Genomic DNA, 16,164 nt, shown 5'->3' with positions numbered 1-16,164 from the left:
ACTGCCTGCAGACGGAGCTTTGATAAGTTTATTTTTAGAGCAGGAGGGTTTAAACCCAGAGGGACATTTCTGCCTCTAACAGGAGGTACAGCGGTATCAGATGGCTCATCTGTTAGCTGAGGACAGCTGAGAGAGAGAGTTAAGTAGAGAGAAACAACGCTGTCAATTCAATGAACGGATGAAGGAGTTCAAATCAGAGGCTGAGGAGGATGAACTGTTTTCTAACACTGAAGAGGAGGGAGGGGGAGGTTGTTGATCCAAGAGCCACCTGGGGAAACCCTAGATTGAGCAAGAGCGAGTGCTAAAAATAACACACGTTAACTACATGGGAGATTACTCATAACTACCAGGAGGTACCAAGAGGTAATACAATGAGTTCATCATTAGGTGCATTAAAATAATGCTGAGTACCATGAGAGTACCTCAGAGAGATTACCATGAACTACCAAGAAGTACAACAATCCCAGACTTTCATCAAAGACCTCAGAGGATCCTGAAGCACCCCAAAAGATTACAAGTACTGGAAAATAACCCGGAGTATCAAGTAAATTGGGCTACCCCCAAGGACCAAGAGCCTGTAAGAGAATTCCACTTTACTTTAACATTGAAGACCAAAAAATGCAATGAACTTACCCTAACAACTAAAAAGTACCCCACATAGTTGACCTCAGAGTTCAAGTATTATCAAGTACTCCAGAAAGTTTTTGTTCAAATCCCTGAAAAATCCCAGAAAAAGGCCGGAATAAAGAAGCTAGATTAGATTGACAGATAAAGATTGTATCTGACAGAGTACAATGAAGTAAGTAGGTACCCCAGAAGACCATGAAGTACAACATACTACCCCAGATTATCATAGAGTACACCAGAGCTATCCAACAGTACCATGAAGAACCTCCAGAAGGTTGTTGGTTAAATTTTCTGATGATACCCCGGTTGAGCCAGCGTTTGCGGCACTAGAATAACAAAAAAACTACGCAGGTTGAACAATCCGAATGTACCAGGAAGTACCCCAAATGAACTACGAACTACCACTGAGGGCCATTCGGACCCCAAAGAGATTATCATCAAGTCCATCAAGAGCTGTCTCACAGCTTCATGAAGTTTTCCATGATATTGTGCTGAATGGTCCATGAAGGACCAGTGTATGCCGTACAAAAATAACAAGCTATCATGAATATGACCCACAACTTCAAGGATGTAGTAGGACATAACACAAAGAGATAACCCTGAGGTAGCCTACCTAAGGAGAGCGCAAAGCATTTTATCCAAGAGATGATAAGAATGTACCATGAAATACCCCAACATGCCATGAGCTGCCAGGAAGTAAAATAAAATGACCCCTGTATCAACCACACTGAACACTTTGCACAGAAACTTAATTCAAATATCTTTTTTCTTTTTATATCTTCAGCTGGCGGACTCTGTGATCAAGTACTGTGTCTATAGGGATCCTTAATGAGAACCAAAAATACTCTGAATGTCTGTTGTGAGAATAAACAAACCACACGTGAACAAGAATAGACCCACTCCTCAGCAACAAGTCAAATAAAAAAAAAAAAAAACAGCTCATCATCATCCAGCAACACACTGATGTATGTTCCCTTCAGGTGACTCAGCAGTGTGGACACAAACAAGTCCAGAGAGTCTTAGTCATTCTGCATCTCACGTCTTCTTTTTACCCTCCAGCTCACCCCTCATCCCTCTGATTGAGTTTTCATCGTCGGCTTAGTGGTGGTGTCCAATTACAGACCTCCAGAACAGTGACAGTTAAGCCCTCCAAATGGAAATTATTCACCACTGATCTCGTCGCTGGGGGCTTCCCTTAATCCCATAATACCTTGAGGAAGGTTAATATAAAGATGCTGTCGTGCTGCCAGTGCACACTGATATCACACCAAGTTTTAAAGGCAATCGGGGCACAGGGAGATAAAATGAGATGAAAATTGCGACCTGACTCCAATCACAAACTCCTGACCCTGAAAACTGAGTGTTTTCCTGAATGGTTCTCAGCAGGATTCTTACTGGCAATCTGTGTGCAACATCAACACAAACTATAAAAACAAACTTCCACGTCGAAACTGGGTAATCTTATATTTTAATCTGAACATTGCCTAGTGAAGTGGACTTCATGGAAGTCCATTAAAATCTGCATAAAGCGTAGAGATGCTCCTCAGACATGATGGAAAAGTTTGATAGACACTTGACAGACCTTCACGGTTACACACCAATTATGTCTGAAAGTCCCCAGTGCAGGAATGTCTGGATAGGAAAGTGTGTCCATCAGAGCACTGAACGATGATCCTGCCTCTCCTTGTCCAAAAATGACACAGAAGGTCATGAATGATCCACGTGCAAGATTTTGAGATATTGGAGACAACAAATGCCACAGAAGTTGGGTCCTCCAAAACGAGGCAAAGGAAAAGGCGCACCTCTCAAATCCTTTGGGGCAGGATGATCTTGTTGACCTGTTCAGATGACGTTGGTCTTAACTGTTTGGTTCTTAAAGCGATGACGCAGCTTCAGTACCTGTTTCCCATTCTGCTGCTGAATGATCTGTACAAGTCACAAGCATTTTTCATTTTTAAGTGATGTTATCTCATCACAAACTGTCGTAGCTCTCTGACTGAAGGACCAATCCAAACCAAAGGTGTACCAAAGAAGGCCAAACGTGACAAAATCTTATCCCGAGCCTGTTTTGTGAGTGCTGTTCAGCCAAGGTCCTGTGGCCCAGTATTTCCAAACTGACACTCTGGCGGCCAGCACAAGATTGCCGAAATTATGTCACTGCAATAACATATTATTTCCAGTTGATTTATTTTAAATATTCTTAAAAACTGCATCGTTTGCATTCATGTTTGTGTCATCCAGCAGTTGTCTTTGCTGCGTTTTGCTGATGCATTGCCTCTCTTGTTGCATCAAGTGTCTCAAGTAACACCTTTGAAAAAGTTTAAGAGGACATTAAGAGGACCATAATGAAACAGAACATTACGATATTAAACAAAGTTTAAAGTCCTTCTTTCGTGTCTATTTCTGATGGCACATCAATATATTTCTTGGTTTGGTATCGCCACCAACTGTGGACCAGTTGAGTAGCCTGAAATGTTGGCAGAAATGTGTAGCTTGACACCAGCATACTTCATGATACTCCTGGAAGAGTTCAAGTTTGGCCCTGTGGGTGAACTGGTGAAACACAAGATACAACAAAACAGTGACCTACTCATCTAAACTTCGTTCCATCACATCACTAGTGGTCAAACAACTCCACTTAATACTTCCCCTGCCAGTTCTGTTGCGCTTTAACGATCGTGGGAGATCGGCTAACTTCAAGATAACCCTGTCTACAATCTGAAACCTTTAAAAACAACACAATCTTCTATATCTGTGAGCAGCTGGTGGAAGTGTAACAGTACAGATGAAAATAATAGGATATTATTCTATTTTTCAGCTTCAAGAAGTGACACAACTTTGAGCTTCTCAAGAAAAAAACAGGAGCTCACAACTCATTGACAATATTTGACTATTTGAAAAAATAATTTAGTTCCTGAATTGGAATACTTCCTAAATGTTATCAGTAATGTGCAAGTTGGTAAATGATGTCTGACATTATCTGACTCAACATTTCACTGGATTTTGTCAGAGTGTATCTGTAACATCAAGTAACATTAGTGTGTACTGCCCCAACTGTGTGATGCTTTTATCCAAGAACCAAGTTTGTTTGTATGTAGGCATGAGTCTCTGATGTCCACCCCAGCTGCCCCTGAAGGTTTCAGTGTGCTGGTGACACACTGCGCCAGGTGCATGATGGGAAATACCCGTTGGCTGACTCGGCCTGTATTTCTGATCTGTCCAGCTGACTCCAGCTCTCCCTCTCACCCTCTCTTTCCCTCCCTCTCTCTCTCTCTGTCATTCCTCTAACAGCTGCTGCTCTGCTGTCCAATGACACTGCAGATTGAACCTCACACCAGTGAAACCAGTAAAATGTCAAACTGGTGAAAGTTTTACATTTTACAATTTCACTTAATCACAATTTCAAAATGGGACCAACTTGTTTTAGTTTATCAGTCACCACTTTGTGGTTGTGGAGTTAGTGAATACTCACAGGGCTGGTTGGTAAAGCTAACTGCTACCTTGCTAGCCAGCTGGGCAAAATATCTCTTTAAGTCACCCTCTACTGTTCTGTAAACTTGTTTATGTTCTCTGTGCTAACAAACTTTCGCTAACAGGACAATGGAACACAGCAAGTAAGCTACGATAGCTTCCCAGGTAGCAAAAATGGTTTGGCCCAAAAATAGCCCAAATCTGGCAGAAGAAATAGCTCGACCCAACTACGGTTGCCAGACTCTTTTCAAAACATGTTGGAATCACGGCCCAGAATCGGCCTCAAAACACTGGTCCAGATCTGGCTGCTAAACCTGAACCAAACTGCTGACCCTAGAAAAATGGCAGATCTAGCCTATACTGGTCTGAGTCTGGGTGCCAAAACCTAACCAACACTACCAGCATCCTTCATTTTGGGCTCTCCTGCTCTCTCTCTCTCCACTTAAAGGTCAGCATTGTTGGTTTTAATGGTCACTCTTCCTGAATTTGTGGGTCAAAGATTACCAAAGTTGAACTTGACGTGAAAATTTTGCATGAATTTATTGTGTTAATTTTGTTCTCATAGAGAGAAGTTGGAGGCTTTCCCATTCACTTCAATTCAGTTTTCTTGGCGCAGTATCTAGTGGACATTATATGAACTGCAGCTGAACACGCTTTGACTCAGCTGCTGATACAAAACACAAACATGTCAGAACTTTTCTGTGTTTTCTGACCCAGCACAAGTCCGCCTTTTTTAATTTTCTCTCCGACATCGAGAAAAAAAGCACTCTAAGAACCAGCAGCTCCAGTGGAGAAAGCGATTGCTGCAGTGAGCTGAGAGACTTTATGGACTCCCAATAAAATCTAAATGTGTCCTGTTGACCTCAGTTATATTTAGAGTCTGATAAAACTGAGCGAGTGGCTGCCTCAGATCACAGTTGTCCGTCCAAGTCAAGGCAAGCAGTGCAGTTAAATTAAAAAACTATTAATCTGTTTTTAAAAATTAAAACTATTTTATAAAAAATCGTCTGTGTAGGTTTGATTTAGATCCAAAATGTTAAAGATGTCATTTTAATGTATAGTTTAAAAAAGTCAGAGTATTTACAGAATAAGTGAAACTCATTTGTACAGTCGTCTAAAACTTAAGGTATTGATGGCAAATCATTTTAGTAATCTTTCACCGGTCCCTATTTTCCTGATAATTTCTCAGTTCGTGACCTGGAAAGAACTGTAACTTGGTACTCATTTGTGGGAAAATAGAGACAGTGTTTAACTGACAGACTTGAAGAATAATATATCTACTAACTGAGGTTAAAATGGAGTTTTTCCTTCCAAGAAAATTTCTGATTTATTTTTAGTAAACTTAAATCATTAAAAAGATACTTACAAATTGCAGACCTTTTAAAAAGAACAAAATTTCATTAATCGGTAATAAAATAAAGATACATTTAATTGATCTGAGTGTGTACAGACTGTGTAATTAAGGGCTTGGCATCAGAGTCACACAGACTGAAAACCTGCTGCCGGCTCTGTGTAGATCCTGTATATTTGTGGATCCAGACAGACAGACAGACAGACAGACAGACAGACAGACAGACAGTGGCAGCAGCCCCCTCTGCTGGTCATACTGATGAATAACAGCATCCCAAACCAATCAGAGCTCTGCGTCAGTAGTTACCTGCCCAGATACCAGATGCAGGTAAGCTGCTGTAGTTGCCCTCTGAAATGCCCATGTCATTACCCATACTGCAGAAAATGTTGCACTGTATTTATTATTCTTTAAAATGTTCATGAAATCAAACCCCGTTTTCTGTTTCATATACAGCTGCCATTTTGTCTGCAAACGTCATTCAGTTTATTGGTAATAATAATAATCTGTTGTGTACGTTTTAAGAAGTTTTCATTGTTAGTGGCGGAGTCTGCCATTCCTGTCCTGGATTCAGATCACCTTTACATGTAAGAGGGATAGACAGGAAGCGATGCAGCATGTACGTATATATAGACAATTGTACTCTGAGAAACTATAATAGCATCTCTCAGCTAATCACTGTAGCGACCTCACCTGGTTGATATCATCATTGAGTCGACAAGCCAGCAGCTCTCTGCGGAGTTTCTCTTCACGTCGAGCTGCTTCATTCAGCCACGAGACACAGAGAGAGTCCAGAGAGAGAAGACGAGCCTCCAGCTGCTCCACTCTGAAACACGTCCAACCCTAAGAGTGGTAGACAAAGTATTCACAGCCACTACTTAAGTACAAACAAAGTGAAAATACTCCATTACAAGAAAAGGAACTGGTTGTGCAGTCTGATTTTATGTGAGGTTTTATAAGATGAACATGTTCTTTTAATGAAAAGTATAAATAGGATAGTAATGTTCACTAGTGTGTGTGTGTGTGTGTGTGTGTGTGTGTGTGTGTGTGTGCGCTCTCATACACTGTGGTTGATGGCAGTGCAGATGTCTGTCTTCAGTGTTGAAGCCGTTTCAAACAGACTCTGGATCTGCTGTTGTTCCTCTCTTTTTCCACTCAGCTCAGCCTCAGCGGATCCACATAAACCAGTCAGAGGACTCGCAAGGTGTGACTGAAGCAGCGCCTCCAGCTGGACACAAAGGAGACAACACTAAAAGTAATAATGATTCACTTTCAGTCAGGTGGTTTCCAGAACAGATGAGATCAGGAAGAGTCAGCAGATTTACTTAGTAAAAAGTCTGGTCATCACACCTAAACCACACCCGTAGCTGCCAGAAGTTCCTCAAAGGACGCTAATTGGTTCAAACACCTTGTGTCTGGCCATGAGCGCATAGCTTGAAGACTGGCAAGATGTATTTGCAAAATCATATGATCACGTGATTTTGCATGAAATCTAGCTGCCTCTCAAGGTAAAGTAAGAATAATTCAGGGTGTAGATTTGAAAGTAGTATGCAAGACCTGACGAGAACTTACAGTTGTTCTACCAGCTTGTTCTACAAGAATAGCTGTAAATAGAAGAACGTCCTCTCTGCTCCACTGACCTGTTGGGATGTGCGGTGGAAGCTGCTGGTCAGGTCCAGGATCGACTCGCTCTGATGGATCTTGTTCTTGACGCTCTTCTGGAGCTTCAGGAGCTCTGACAGATCCTCCTCCCTCACTGCTTTTCCCTTCAACTCCAGCCTGCCCTGGACTCCTCTCAGAGTCTCCCAGCTCATCTCCATGTACTCCACCTCAGCGTCTAGTTGCTGGAGAAAGGAAGAGAGTGTGTCTGGTTATGGGTTAGGGTTAGGCTCTAGCAGTAACTACATTCCAACAATCACAGCCATCCTTGGAGTCCCAATGGTAGATGTTCTGGACCATTGAGAATCCTTGGACATTGCTGATTACACTACTAGTAGTCCTTCCAGTCCAAAAGTACCTAAAGTCAAAACTGGCTAAAGGCCAACCAGTCATGACAGTGTATGTAGTCCAAAAGTCAGTCCCTATTTACCCAACAGAACAAAAGTCTTAAAAGTCCCAACTCTCCAAAACTCCAAGCGGTTCCAGTAGCCTCCACTGCTAAAGACCCTAATGGTCACAGTCCCAGGGGTCCCGATTCAGACAAAACTTCCAGTGGTTCTTGACCAGTGGGACACCTGAGATAAATGTAATGACACTACCCAACCCTGGACTTTGGGTCGTTTTTGGCAGTCACAATCCCAAAGAGTCCCAATGGTCTCAGAAGTCTTACAAGTCCTAACCGTTCCATGGTCCCAGTCGCTTCAAAATTCCCCAAAGAAAAAGTACAGCGGATCGAAATGTATGAAGGTCTTTGCACTCCCAACAGTCCCCAAAGTCCAAAGGTACCAACAGTCCTTACGGTCAAAAAGTCCCATTAACTATTGTAGTCCCATGAGTATCAATACATCTCAACTATTTCAGAGCTCCAAGGTTCCAACAGTCTCTACAGTCCAAACGTTACAATGCTCTCAACAGTCCTTGTTATCAAAGAGTTCTGATAGTGCTCTGTGTCCCTGCAGATCAAAGTCACAAGACTCACAGTAAAATGTGGTCCGGCCTGGTTGAAATGCTCCAGCAGCTTGGAGGTCTGCAGGTCCGAACCCAGATCCATCTCAGTGCAGGAGTCCAGCAGCTCGGAGACGCAGTTCAAGTCCTTCAGGGTCTGAAAACATACAGCGCACCAGTGGTGGAAAGTAGCTGCGTACATTTATTTAATTACTGTACTTGGTTACAGTTTCTAGGTACTTGTACTTTATTTAAGTATTCCTATTTTACTATTCTAATCAAGTACATTTTAAAGTAACACGTACTCCACTACAATTATTTGGCAGCTATAGTTACTAGTTACTTTGTGGTAGAAGATTTTTTGTACAACCGGTTACATCTTCACAGTCACAGTGTATTAAGTACCTTGAGCAGTCTCTCCTGGTACCTCCTGCAGTACTCCTGCTGCTGGATCTGGGTTTGCTGCTGACTCCGCAGCTCATTCACTTCCTGTTTGGTTCTGCTGAGTCGCTCCACCATCTGCTGCACCACAGACATCACGGACTGCAGGTTTAACCCTGCTCCTGACACCTGACAACACACGCACAAATAAATATCACACAGCATATCACAGTTTTTCTTTTTACAACTACAGAGCAAAAAGTATTCTTGATGATGCAGAAATCCCAATTCCTGACAGTCTTGTTACCATGGGGACAGTATTGATGTAGTTGTTTCCCAGTTCTTGAACAGTGAGGAACCTCTGCAGTGTTTCCTGCCAACAGGCATCAACCTGTTTCTTCTTCTCTGGTGAGCTGGAGCTGCTGGTTGTGCTGATGTTACTACTGTCAGCTTCCTCCCCTTCACGCTTCTCCTCTTCATCATCTTCCTCTGGTCTCCTCATGTAGATCTCCCTCTGTCCTTCCATCTCCTCCTCCACCTGGAGAACATGAGCACTGACCGCTAATGGAGGAATAACCTTCACCTTCATCATAGACTTCAATATGAAAACAATGTCATGCTTTTATTCTGACAATTTGGTGCAGAACAAGAGAATGACTTGCCAGATTTTCCTGAGTCTTGTGGGTAGAAAACAATGAGGACACTGGCTTGTTTAATAAACTAAAACAGAGTATAGATGAAAACTGTTTATACTGTATTTTATTTTAGATGGCTAGAGAGGTAGCGTGTCGTCTACAGCAGCTGCATGACAGCTGGATCCAGTGGAATTTGCCACCACATTTCCAGTTTCCTCCCTAACAAGACACCAGAAGAGACTCTGACCTGCTTTGCTCTCCTGAGGAAAGCGACGTAGGGTTGCAGCAGCTGCAGGTTTGAGTCGATCTTGCTGTTCAGACTCTGCAGCTCCTTCAAGACCAGATCAACTTGGCCAGCAAGTTCAGGACTCAATGAACCAGTTTGCTCAGCAGCGGGTGGGCTGGGTTGAGCAGCAGTGGTTCTGGTTTGTCTGCCCGTGCTGCCTCTCTTCAGCTGCTCTGTCAGAGCCTTCAGAGGGGGAAGCTGTCTGCTGGGTTCACTGGTCCTGATGGTCGAATCTGTGTGTAGAGCTCTGATCTGATCCAGGATCTGCTTCATGTTCTCTGCATCACGACCTACAGACTGGAGTCAAAGACGTACAAAATTGATTCCCCCTATTGTAATCAGAGGAAATACATCCATACATGCATCTAAGACACACAATACTGTGAAAGTGTGATTCCGGACAGGAAAAATAAAAGAGCACTAAGCACCAGAAGCTTTTGTGTTTTACCCCTATTTCAGTTAGCTGTTGAAATAATTGATAACAGCAGAGGGCAGAAGAGACGTCTAACCGTGTCTGAAGACTGGACTCAAGTTTGTTGAAAAGTTGAGGGTTTAGTAGGATAATAACCTTTTTTTTTTTAAATGGCATCAAATGTCTACATTTTCAAGTGACACATTCTTTGCAAAAGTGCTTGTGAGGTTAAATCCTTTATGCATACATTACAGTGTTATAGACAGGTTTACAGTGACAGCAGCTCGTCTTTAACTCTGATTTGTTATATTTGAGAATGTATTGTTTGGAACACCTGCAACAATTAACAGACTTTTTTGTACCAATAAATACTGTGTATGTGTGGCGGTGTGTACCTCAGCCTGTGTTTGCAGCTGTAGGTGTGTCTTCAGGGTGTCTTCCACCTCAAAGAGCTGCTGTCCTGCTTCAGAGCAGTTAGACAACACACTGCTGCCCTGCTGCACCCAGCTCCAGACCTGCAAAACAGATTTACTTTAAATTCACGTGAGGTACCAGCTTCTTTAGTGACATCCGCTTAAACAGTAAAATTCAGCTACTTTAAAAAACAGAGAGAAAATGTCACCTTGTCCACGAGGTGTTCCCATGACGACAGCAGCTGTTGCCTCTGATTGGTCAGGAGGGCTTGGCGGGCCTGGTCCTCTCCACTTTGAGTCTCATTTCCCAGCATGCTCTCCTGCCCTGCCACCTGCCTGCTTCCAAAGAAGGGGAAAATCACGCAGATTTCATGTCATGTGTTTTTTATTGTATGTAGTGTATTGAACGTTTTTGCAGTATTGTAACATTTTTCCTACCTGGTGGTACTGGTAGTAGCAGCTCTGTGCTGTTTGGTCTCTTCCTGTTTGTCTTCAGCCTGAGAAAACAGACAGAAAGACAGAAAGCTGCAGGTGTCTTCAGATATGCCAAAATCTATTGACCAGATTTTCATGAAATGCCTTGATCTCTGAACTCTTCACATTTTTATGTCATTTTCCTGCGTCACCACCCCCAGGACAGACCCAGGTGTATCAAAACACGGTTGCCATGCTTCACATTGGTCTAACTTTGGACATCTTGGACCAATAAAACAGTATCTGATTCTGTCTGCTGGTAGAAATAATTACCTCTGATCCAGATCCTGACTGAGGGTCTCTGGTCTCCTCTGATCTGGTTCCATGCTTCAGATCTGATCCCGAAACTGGCTGCAGATCTGATCTGGATCCAGATTGATGTTGTGGTCTAGATTCAGGCTGCAGATCTTTAATCTCCTCTAATCTGGATCCAGGCTTCTGATCCGATCGAAATTCTGGTTTTTGATCTAATCTGGATCCTGATTTAAAGTTTTTGGTCTCCTCTGATGTGGATCCAGGGTGCGCACCTCTGGTTGGCTCTGATCTAGATTTAGGCTTCATATCTAATCCAGATCCTTGCTGCATGTATGATCTGGATCCGTCTAATCTGGATCCAGGCAGGAGATCCCTGCTCTCTTCAGATTTCGAGTCTGACTTGAGGTCTGATCTGGATCCAGCCTTCAGGTTGAATTTGAATCCAGACTGCTTTGGATCTAATCTGGATCCTGACTCAAAGTTTTTGGTCTCCTCTGATGTGGATTCAGGGGCCGCGTCTCTGATCGGCTCTGATCTAGATTCAGGCTTTACATCTAATCCGGTTTCTGGCTGCACGACTGATCTGGATCCAGGCTTCTGGTCTGATGAGGATCCTGGGGGAACATCTCTGTTCTCCTCAGGTTTAGAATCTGACTTGAGGTCTGATCTGGATCTAGTCTTCAGATTACATTTGAATCCAGACTGCAGGTTTTGGTTCTCGTTTAGTCTTGATCCAAGTTTAAAATCTAATTTGAATCCAGGCTGCAGATCTGATCTGGGTTCAGGCTGTAAATATTTAGTCTCCTCTAATCTTGATCCAGGTTTTAGATCTGATTCAGGCTTTGGGTCTAATCTGGATTCTGAAAAGTTTTTGGTCTCCCCTGGTCTAAATTCAGGCTTCACAGCTAATCTGGATTCTGGATGCATGTCTGATCTGGATCCAGGCTGAACATCTCTGGTCTCTTCTGATTGAGAATCTAATTTCAGGTCTGATCTAGATCCACTCTTCAGGTTTAATTTGAATCCAGATTGCAGGTTTCTGGTCTCCTTTGCACTAGATTCAGTTTTAAACTCTAATCTGGATCCAGATTGAAGGTCTGGTCCAGATTCAGGCTGCAGATCTTTAGTGTCTTCTAGTCTGGATCGAACTTTCAGATCTGATTCAGGCTTTGGATCTAATCTGGATCCGGAAAAGTTTTTGGTCTCCCCTGGTCTGGATTCAGGCGCAACATCAAATCTGGATTTTGGCTGATTGTTTGATCTTGATTCAGGCTTCTGTTCTGATGTGGATCCTGGGGGAACATTTACGGTCTCTTCAGATTTAGAATCTAACTTGAGGTCTGATCTGGATCCAGCCTTCAGGTTGAATTTGAATCCAGACTGCAGATCTGGTCTAGATTCAGGCATCAAATCTTTAGTCTCACCTAATCTGGATCCTGACTCAAAGTTGTTTGTCTCCTCTGATGTGGATTCAGGGGTAACATCTCCGGTTGGCTCTGATCCAGATTCAGGCTTAACATCTAATCCGCATTCAGGCTGCACGTCTGATCTCGATTCAGGCTTCTGTTCTGATCTGGATCCTGGGGGAACATTTACGGTCTTCTCAGGTTCAGAATCTAACTTGAGGTCTGGAGGTCTGGATCTAGTCTTCAGGTTGAATTTGAATCCAGACTGCAGGTTTTGGATCTCCTCTAGTCTACATACAGGCTTAAACTGTAATCTGAATCCAGGGTGCAGGTCTGGTCTAGATTCAGGCTGCAGATCTTTACTCTCCTCAACTCTGGATCCAACTTTCAGATCTGATTTGGATTTAGGCTCTGAATCTAATGTGGATTCTGAAAAGTTTTTAGTCTCCTCTGATCTGGATTCAGGGACTATGTCTGGGGTTAGCTCTGTTCTTAAACCAGGTGTTTGTTCTAATCTGGATCCAAGCAGAATATCTCTGGTCTCTTCTGATGGAGAGTCTATTTTGAGGTCTGATCTGGATCCAATGTACAGGTTGAATTTGAATCCAGACTGCTTTGGATCTAATCTGGATCCTGACTCAAAGTCTTTGGTCTCTTCTGGTGTGGATTCAGATTCAGTCTTCACATCTAAACTTGATCGTGGCTGCACTTCTGATCTGGATCCAGGCTGAAGATCTCTGGTCTCTTCAGATTTAGAACCTAACTTGAGGTCTGATCTGGATCCAGCCTTCAGGTTGAATTTGAATCCAGACTGCAGATCTGGTCGAGATTCAGGCTGCAAATCTTTAGTCTCACCTAATCTGGATCCTGACTCAAAGTTTTTTGTCTCCTCTGATGTGGATTCAGGGGTAACATCTCTGGTGAGCTCTGATCCAGATTCAGGTTTAACATCTAATCTGCATCCAGGCACGTCTGATCTCGATCCAGGCTTCTGTTCTGATCTGGATCCTGGGGGAACATTTACGGTCTTCTCAGGTTCAGAATCTAACTTGAGGTCTGGAGGTCTGGATCTAGTCTTCAGGTTGAATTTGAATCCAGACTGCAGGTTTTGGATCTCCTCTAGTCTACATACAGGCTTAAACTGTAATCTGAATCCAGGGTGCAGGTCTGGTCTAGATTCAGGCTGCAGATCTTTACTCTCCTCAACTCTGGATCCAACTTTCAGATCTGATTTGGATTTAGGCTCTGAATCTAATGTGGATCCTGAAAAGTTTTTAGTCTCCTCTGATCTGGATTCAGGGAATATGTCTGGGGTTAGCTCTGTTCTTAAACCAGGTGTTTGTTCTAATCTGGATCCAAGCAGAAGATCTCTGGTCTCTTCTGATGGAGAGTCTATTTTGAGGTCTGATCTGGATCCAGCCTTCAGGTTGAATTTGAATTCAGACTGCTTTGGATCTAATCTGGATCCTGACTCAAAGTCTTTGGTCTCTTCTGGTGTGGATTCAGATTCAGTCTTCACATCTAAACTGGATCGTGGCTGCACTTCTGATCTGGATCCAGGCTGAAGATCTCTGGTCTCTTCAGATTTAGAACCTAACTTGAGGTCTGATCTGGATCCAGCCTTCAGGTTGAATTTGAATCCAGACGGTGGGTTTCTGGTCTCCTCTGCTCTACATCCTGGCTTCACATCTGATCTGGATCCAGACTGCAGGTCTCTGGTTTCTTTTGTTTTGGAATCTGACTTCAGGCCTGTGCTCTCTGTTAATGGGGATCCAGACGGCAGGGTTTGGTCCAGGATCTTGTCATCTGTGAGACTCCAGTCCTGAAGTGAAGACAGACGTGTTGTTATTAGGTGTCTTTCAGAACTTGTCAATAACTTGGTTTTGGGAAACAGCTCGTTAGATAAAGAAAGTTCATGGGATCATCATTTCATCATCATCTTAACCTACAGATGCTTTTGTTTCTTTCAGCTCAGCTGCCTGATTTCAGAGTTATCAGCTGACCAAAACTTTGAGCTGACAGAATATTTTTAAATACAGACATCGGAGAGTCGAGAATGTAACTGCGGGCGGGATTTATATTTATAACCCGAACACAAGATGGATGCTGACAGAATAGACAGATGACTCTCACTGCTGCTGTGCTCTAATATCTATAATACTCTAATAAACTGTATAATACACAGTGTTTTACTTTAAGACATCTTGACAGACATCCAGATTTAAACCTGTGGTGATAACCTGTGTGTATTCAGCACCTGATTTATGCAGGCAGCAGCTCATTACTCAGACTAAAAATATCCTGTTAATTCCCATCCAGCTACTTTGCTATAATTGTCTCTTACTTCAGAACCGGCCTGTCTGGACTCTTGCTCTTTCTTCCTGTTCTCCGCCTGTTGAAACTGCAGCCGGACAACCTGGTCCGCTCTCCTCCTCCGATCCTGCAGCGCCTCCACCAGCTCCTCCAGCCTCAGCGCTATCCCCCTGCTGCACTGGGAACGCTGGGAAGAGGACACAGCATCAGCATCAATCCATACATTCAACAAAGAGCAAATCAAAAGCAGGCTGAAGAAGGATACAAATGAAATGTGAACTCCGACTGGTATATTTATCCATTTACAATGCTTTCCTAGCAAATATGACCCTGAGTTGTTAGATAATGTGCAGCTGAGGCGCTTTCACCTCGTCCTCTTCCGCCTCCTCGTCCTGCAGTACTCCTCCTCTCCTCTGGAGGGCCTCAGTCCTCTGTAGCTGTCTGAGTTTCTGGAGAAGAACGCTGCTGCTGGTCAACACCTGCAGGGATTTCTCCAGAAGATCTGGAATCAAAGCGTAAAGACACTATGACTGCCGTACTGATGAAAGTCACAGAGAGGTTGTATCTTTATATTTGCATGTCTATTTATTCTGTTTGAAGAAGTTTTTTCTGCACAGCTGCAGATAGAGACGAGGCTACGTTCAAACCCCAACTCCAGAGCGTTGGAAAGAGCAAAAGTCAAAATTTATATAAAAATTCCTAAAATCTTATTATTTAATGAAAATATTCTGCTTCAGTCCATATTTGTTGGTGTTTAACCTTTTCACAGCAGTATTAACGGGGCGATGTTGAGCAATCTGACAGCACCATGAATTATATTTATATAACCCCAATAACACAACATCTATTTCTGCTTAAACACTATTTTAGTAAATAACTCTTTTTAGGGTGATGACGTCATAAAATGACAAAGTGGTAGAGTGGACAGAGTGGTATTATATTTTACAGCTGTGTGTAACACCATAAATCATACTACTGTTTCTCATGAAATGAACACTGGTTACCTCTCCTCATGGAGTCGTACGTGAGCTGCACTTCAGTCAGTCTGTCGTTGTCTGCTTTGATTTTTAGATCCTCAACTTTATCGATACCGACAGCAAACTGAAAATGGAAACAGACAAACAGATGTTGGTCAAAGTCAACCTGAGGCTGATGTGAATGTCATTACTTCTGCAGGTATTTGGTCCTAAACTAAAGTATTGAAACATTAAAATGTGCCAGATGAATTAGAATTACTGCATCTCAGTTGCCTCCTCGCACCAGTCAGGTTGATGTTCCTGAGCTGTGGCGCTGAACATTTTTTGCAGAATATTATGATGTCACAGTGAAGCTGACCTTTGACCTTTTAGACATAAAATGTCTTCAGTTCATCATTTTATCCTGTTAGACATTTATATGAATTTTTTTGTCATACTTATCATATTAATACTTAAGTTATGGCCAAAAATGTGTTTTGTGAGGTCACAGGGACCTGAGCTTTGACCTCTAAGCAGTTCATCCTTGAGTCTTACTGGAAGAAATTCTTGAGATGCATTCACA

At 42.8% G+C, this 16,164-nt stretch overlaps 1 protein-coding gene across 1 annotated transcript in view; it reads right to left on the bottom strand.

Annotated features, from left to right (window-relative positions):
- Positions 1–16,164, bottom strand: part of ccdc141 (coiled-coil domain containing 141) — a 29,309-nt gene that overhangs the window by 8,552 nt on the left and 4,593 nt on the right. Inside the window, exons 5-17 of the mRNA XM_073473203.1 lie at positions 15,630–15,726; positions 14,994–15,127; positions 14,657–14,812; positions 10,944–14,134; positions 10,387–10,513; positions 10,160–10,279; positions 9,314–9,649; positions 8,739–8,969; positions 8,456–8,620; positions 8,085–8,207; positions 7,087–7,290; positions 6,510–6,674; positions 6,140–6,289 (exon numbers count right to left, since the gene is read on the bottom strand). Of these exons, the coding sequence (XP_073329304.1) occupies positions 6,140–6,289; positions 6,510–6,674; positions 7,087–7,290; positions 8,085–8,207; positions 8,456–8,620; positions 8,739–8,969; positions 9,314–9,649; positions 10,160–10,279; positions 10,387–10,513; positions 10,944–14,134; positions 14,657–14,812; positions 14,994–15,127; positions 15,630–15,726 (5,199 nt within the window). The remainder of the gene's footprint in view (positions 1–6,139; positions 6,290–6,509; positions 6,675–7,086; positions 7,291–8,084; positions 8,208–8,455; positions 8,621–8,738; positions 8,970–9,313; positions 9,650–10,159; positions 10,280–10,386; positions 10,514–10,943; positions 14,135–14,656; positions 14,813–14,993; positions 15,128–15,629; positions 15,727–16,164) is intronic.

The sequence above is a fragment of the Pagrus major genome, chromosome 9 (assembly GCF_040436345.1).
Source record: "Pagrus major chromosome 9, Pma_NU_1.0".
In the NCBI taxonomy this organism is placed as follows: Eukaryota; Metazoa; Chordata; class Actinopteri; order Spariformes; family Sparidae; genus Pagrus; species Pagrus major.
This window is presented reverse-complemented; position numbering and strand designations above follow the sequence as displayed.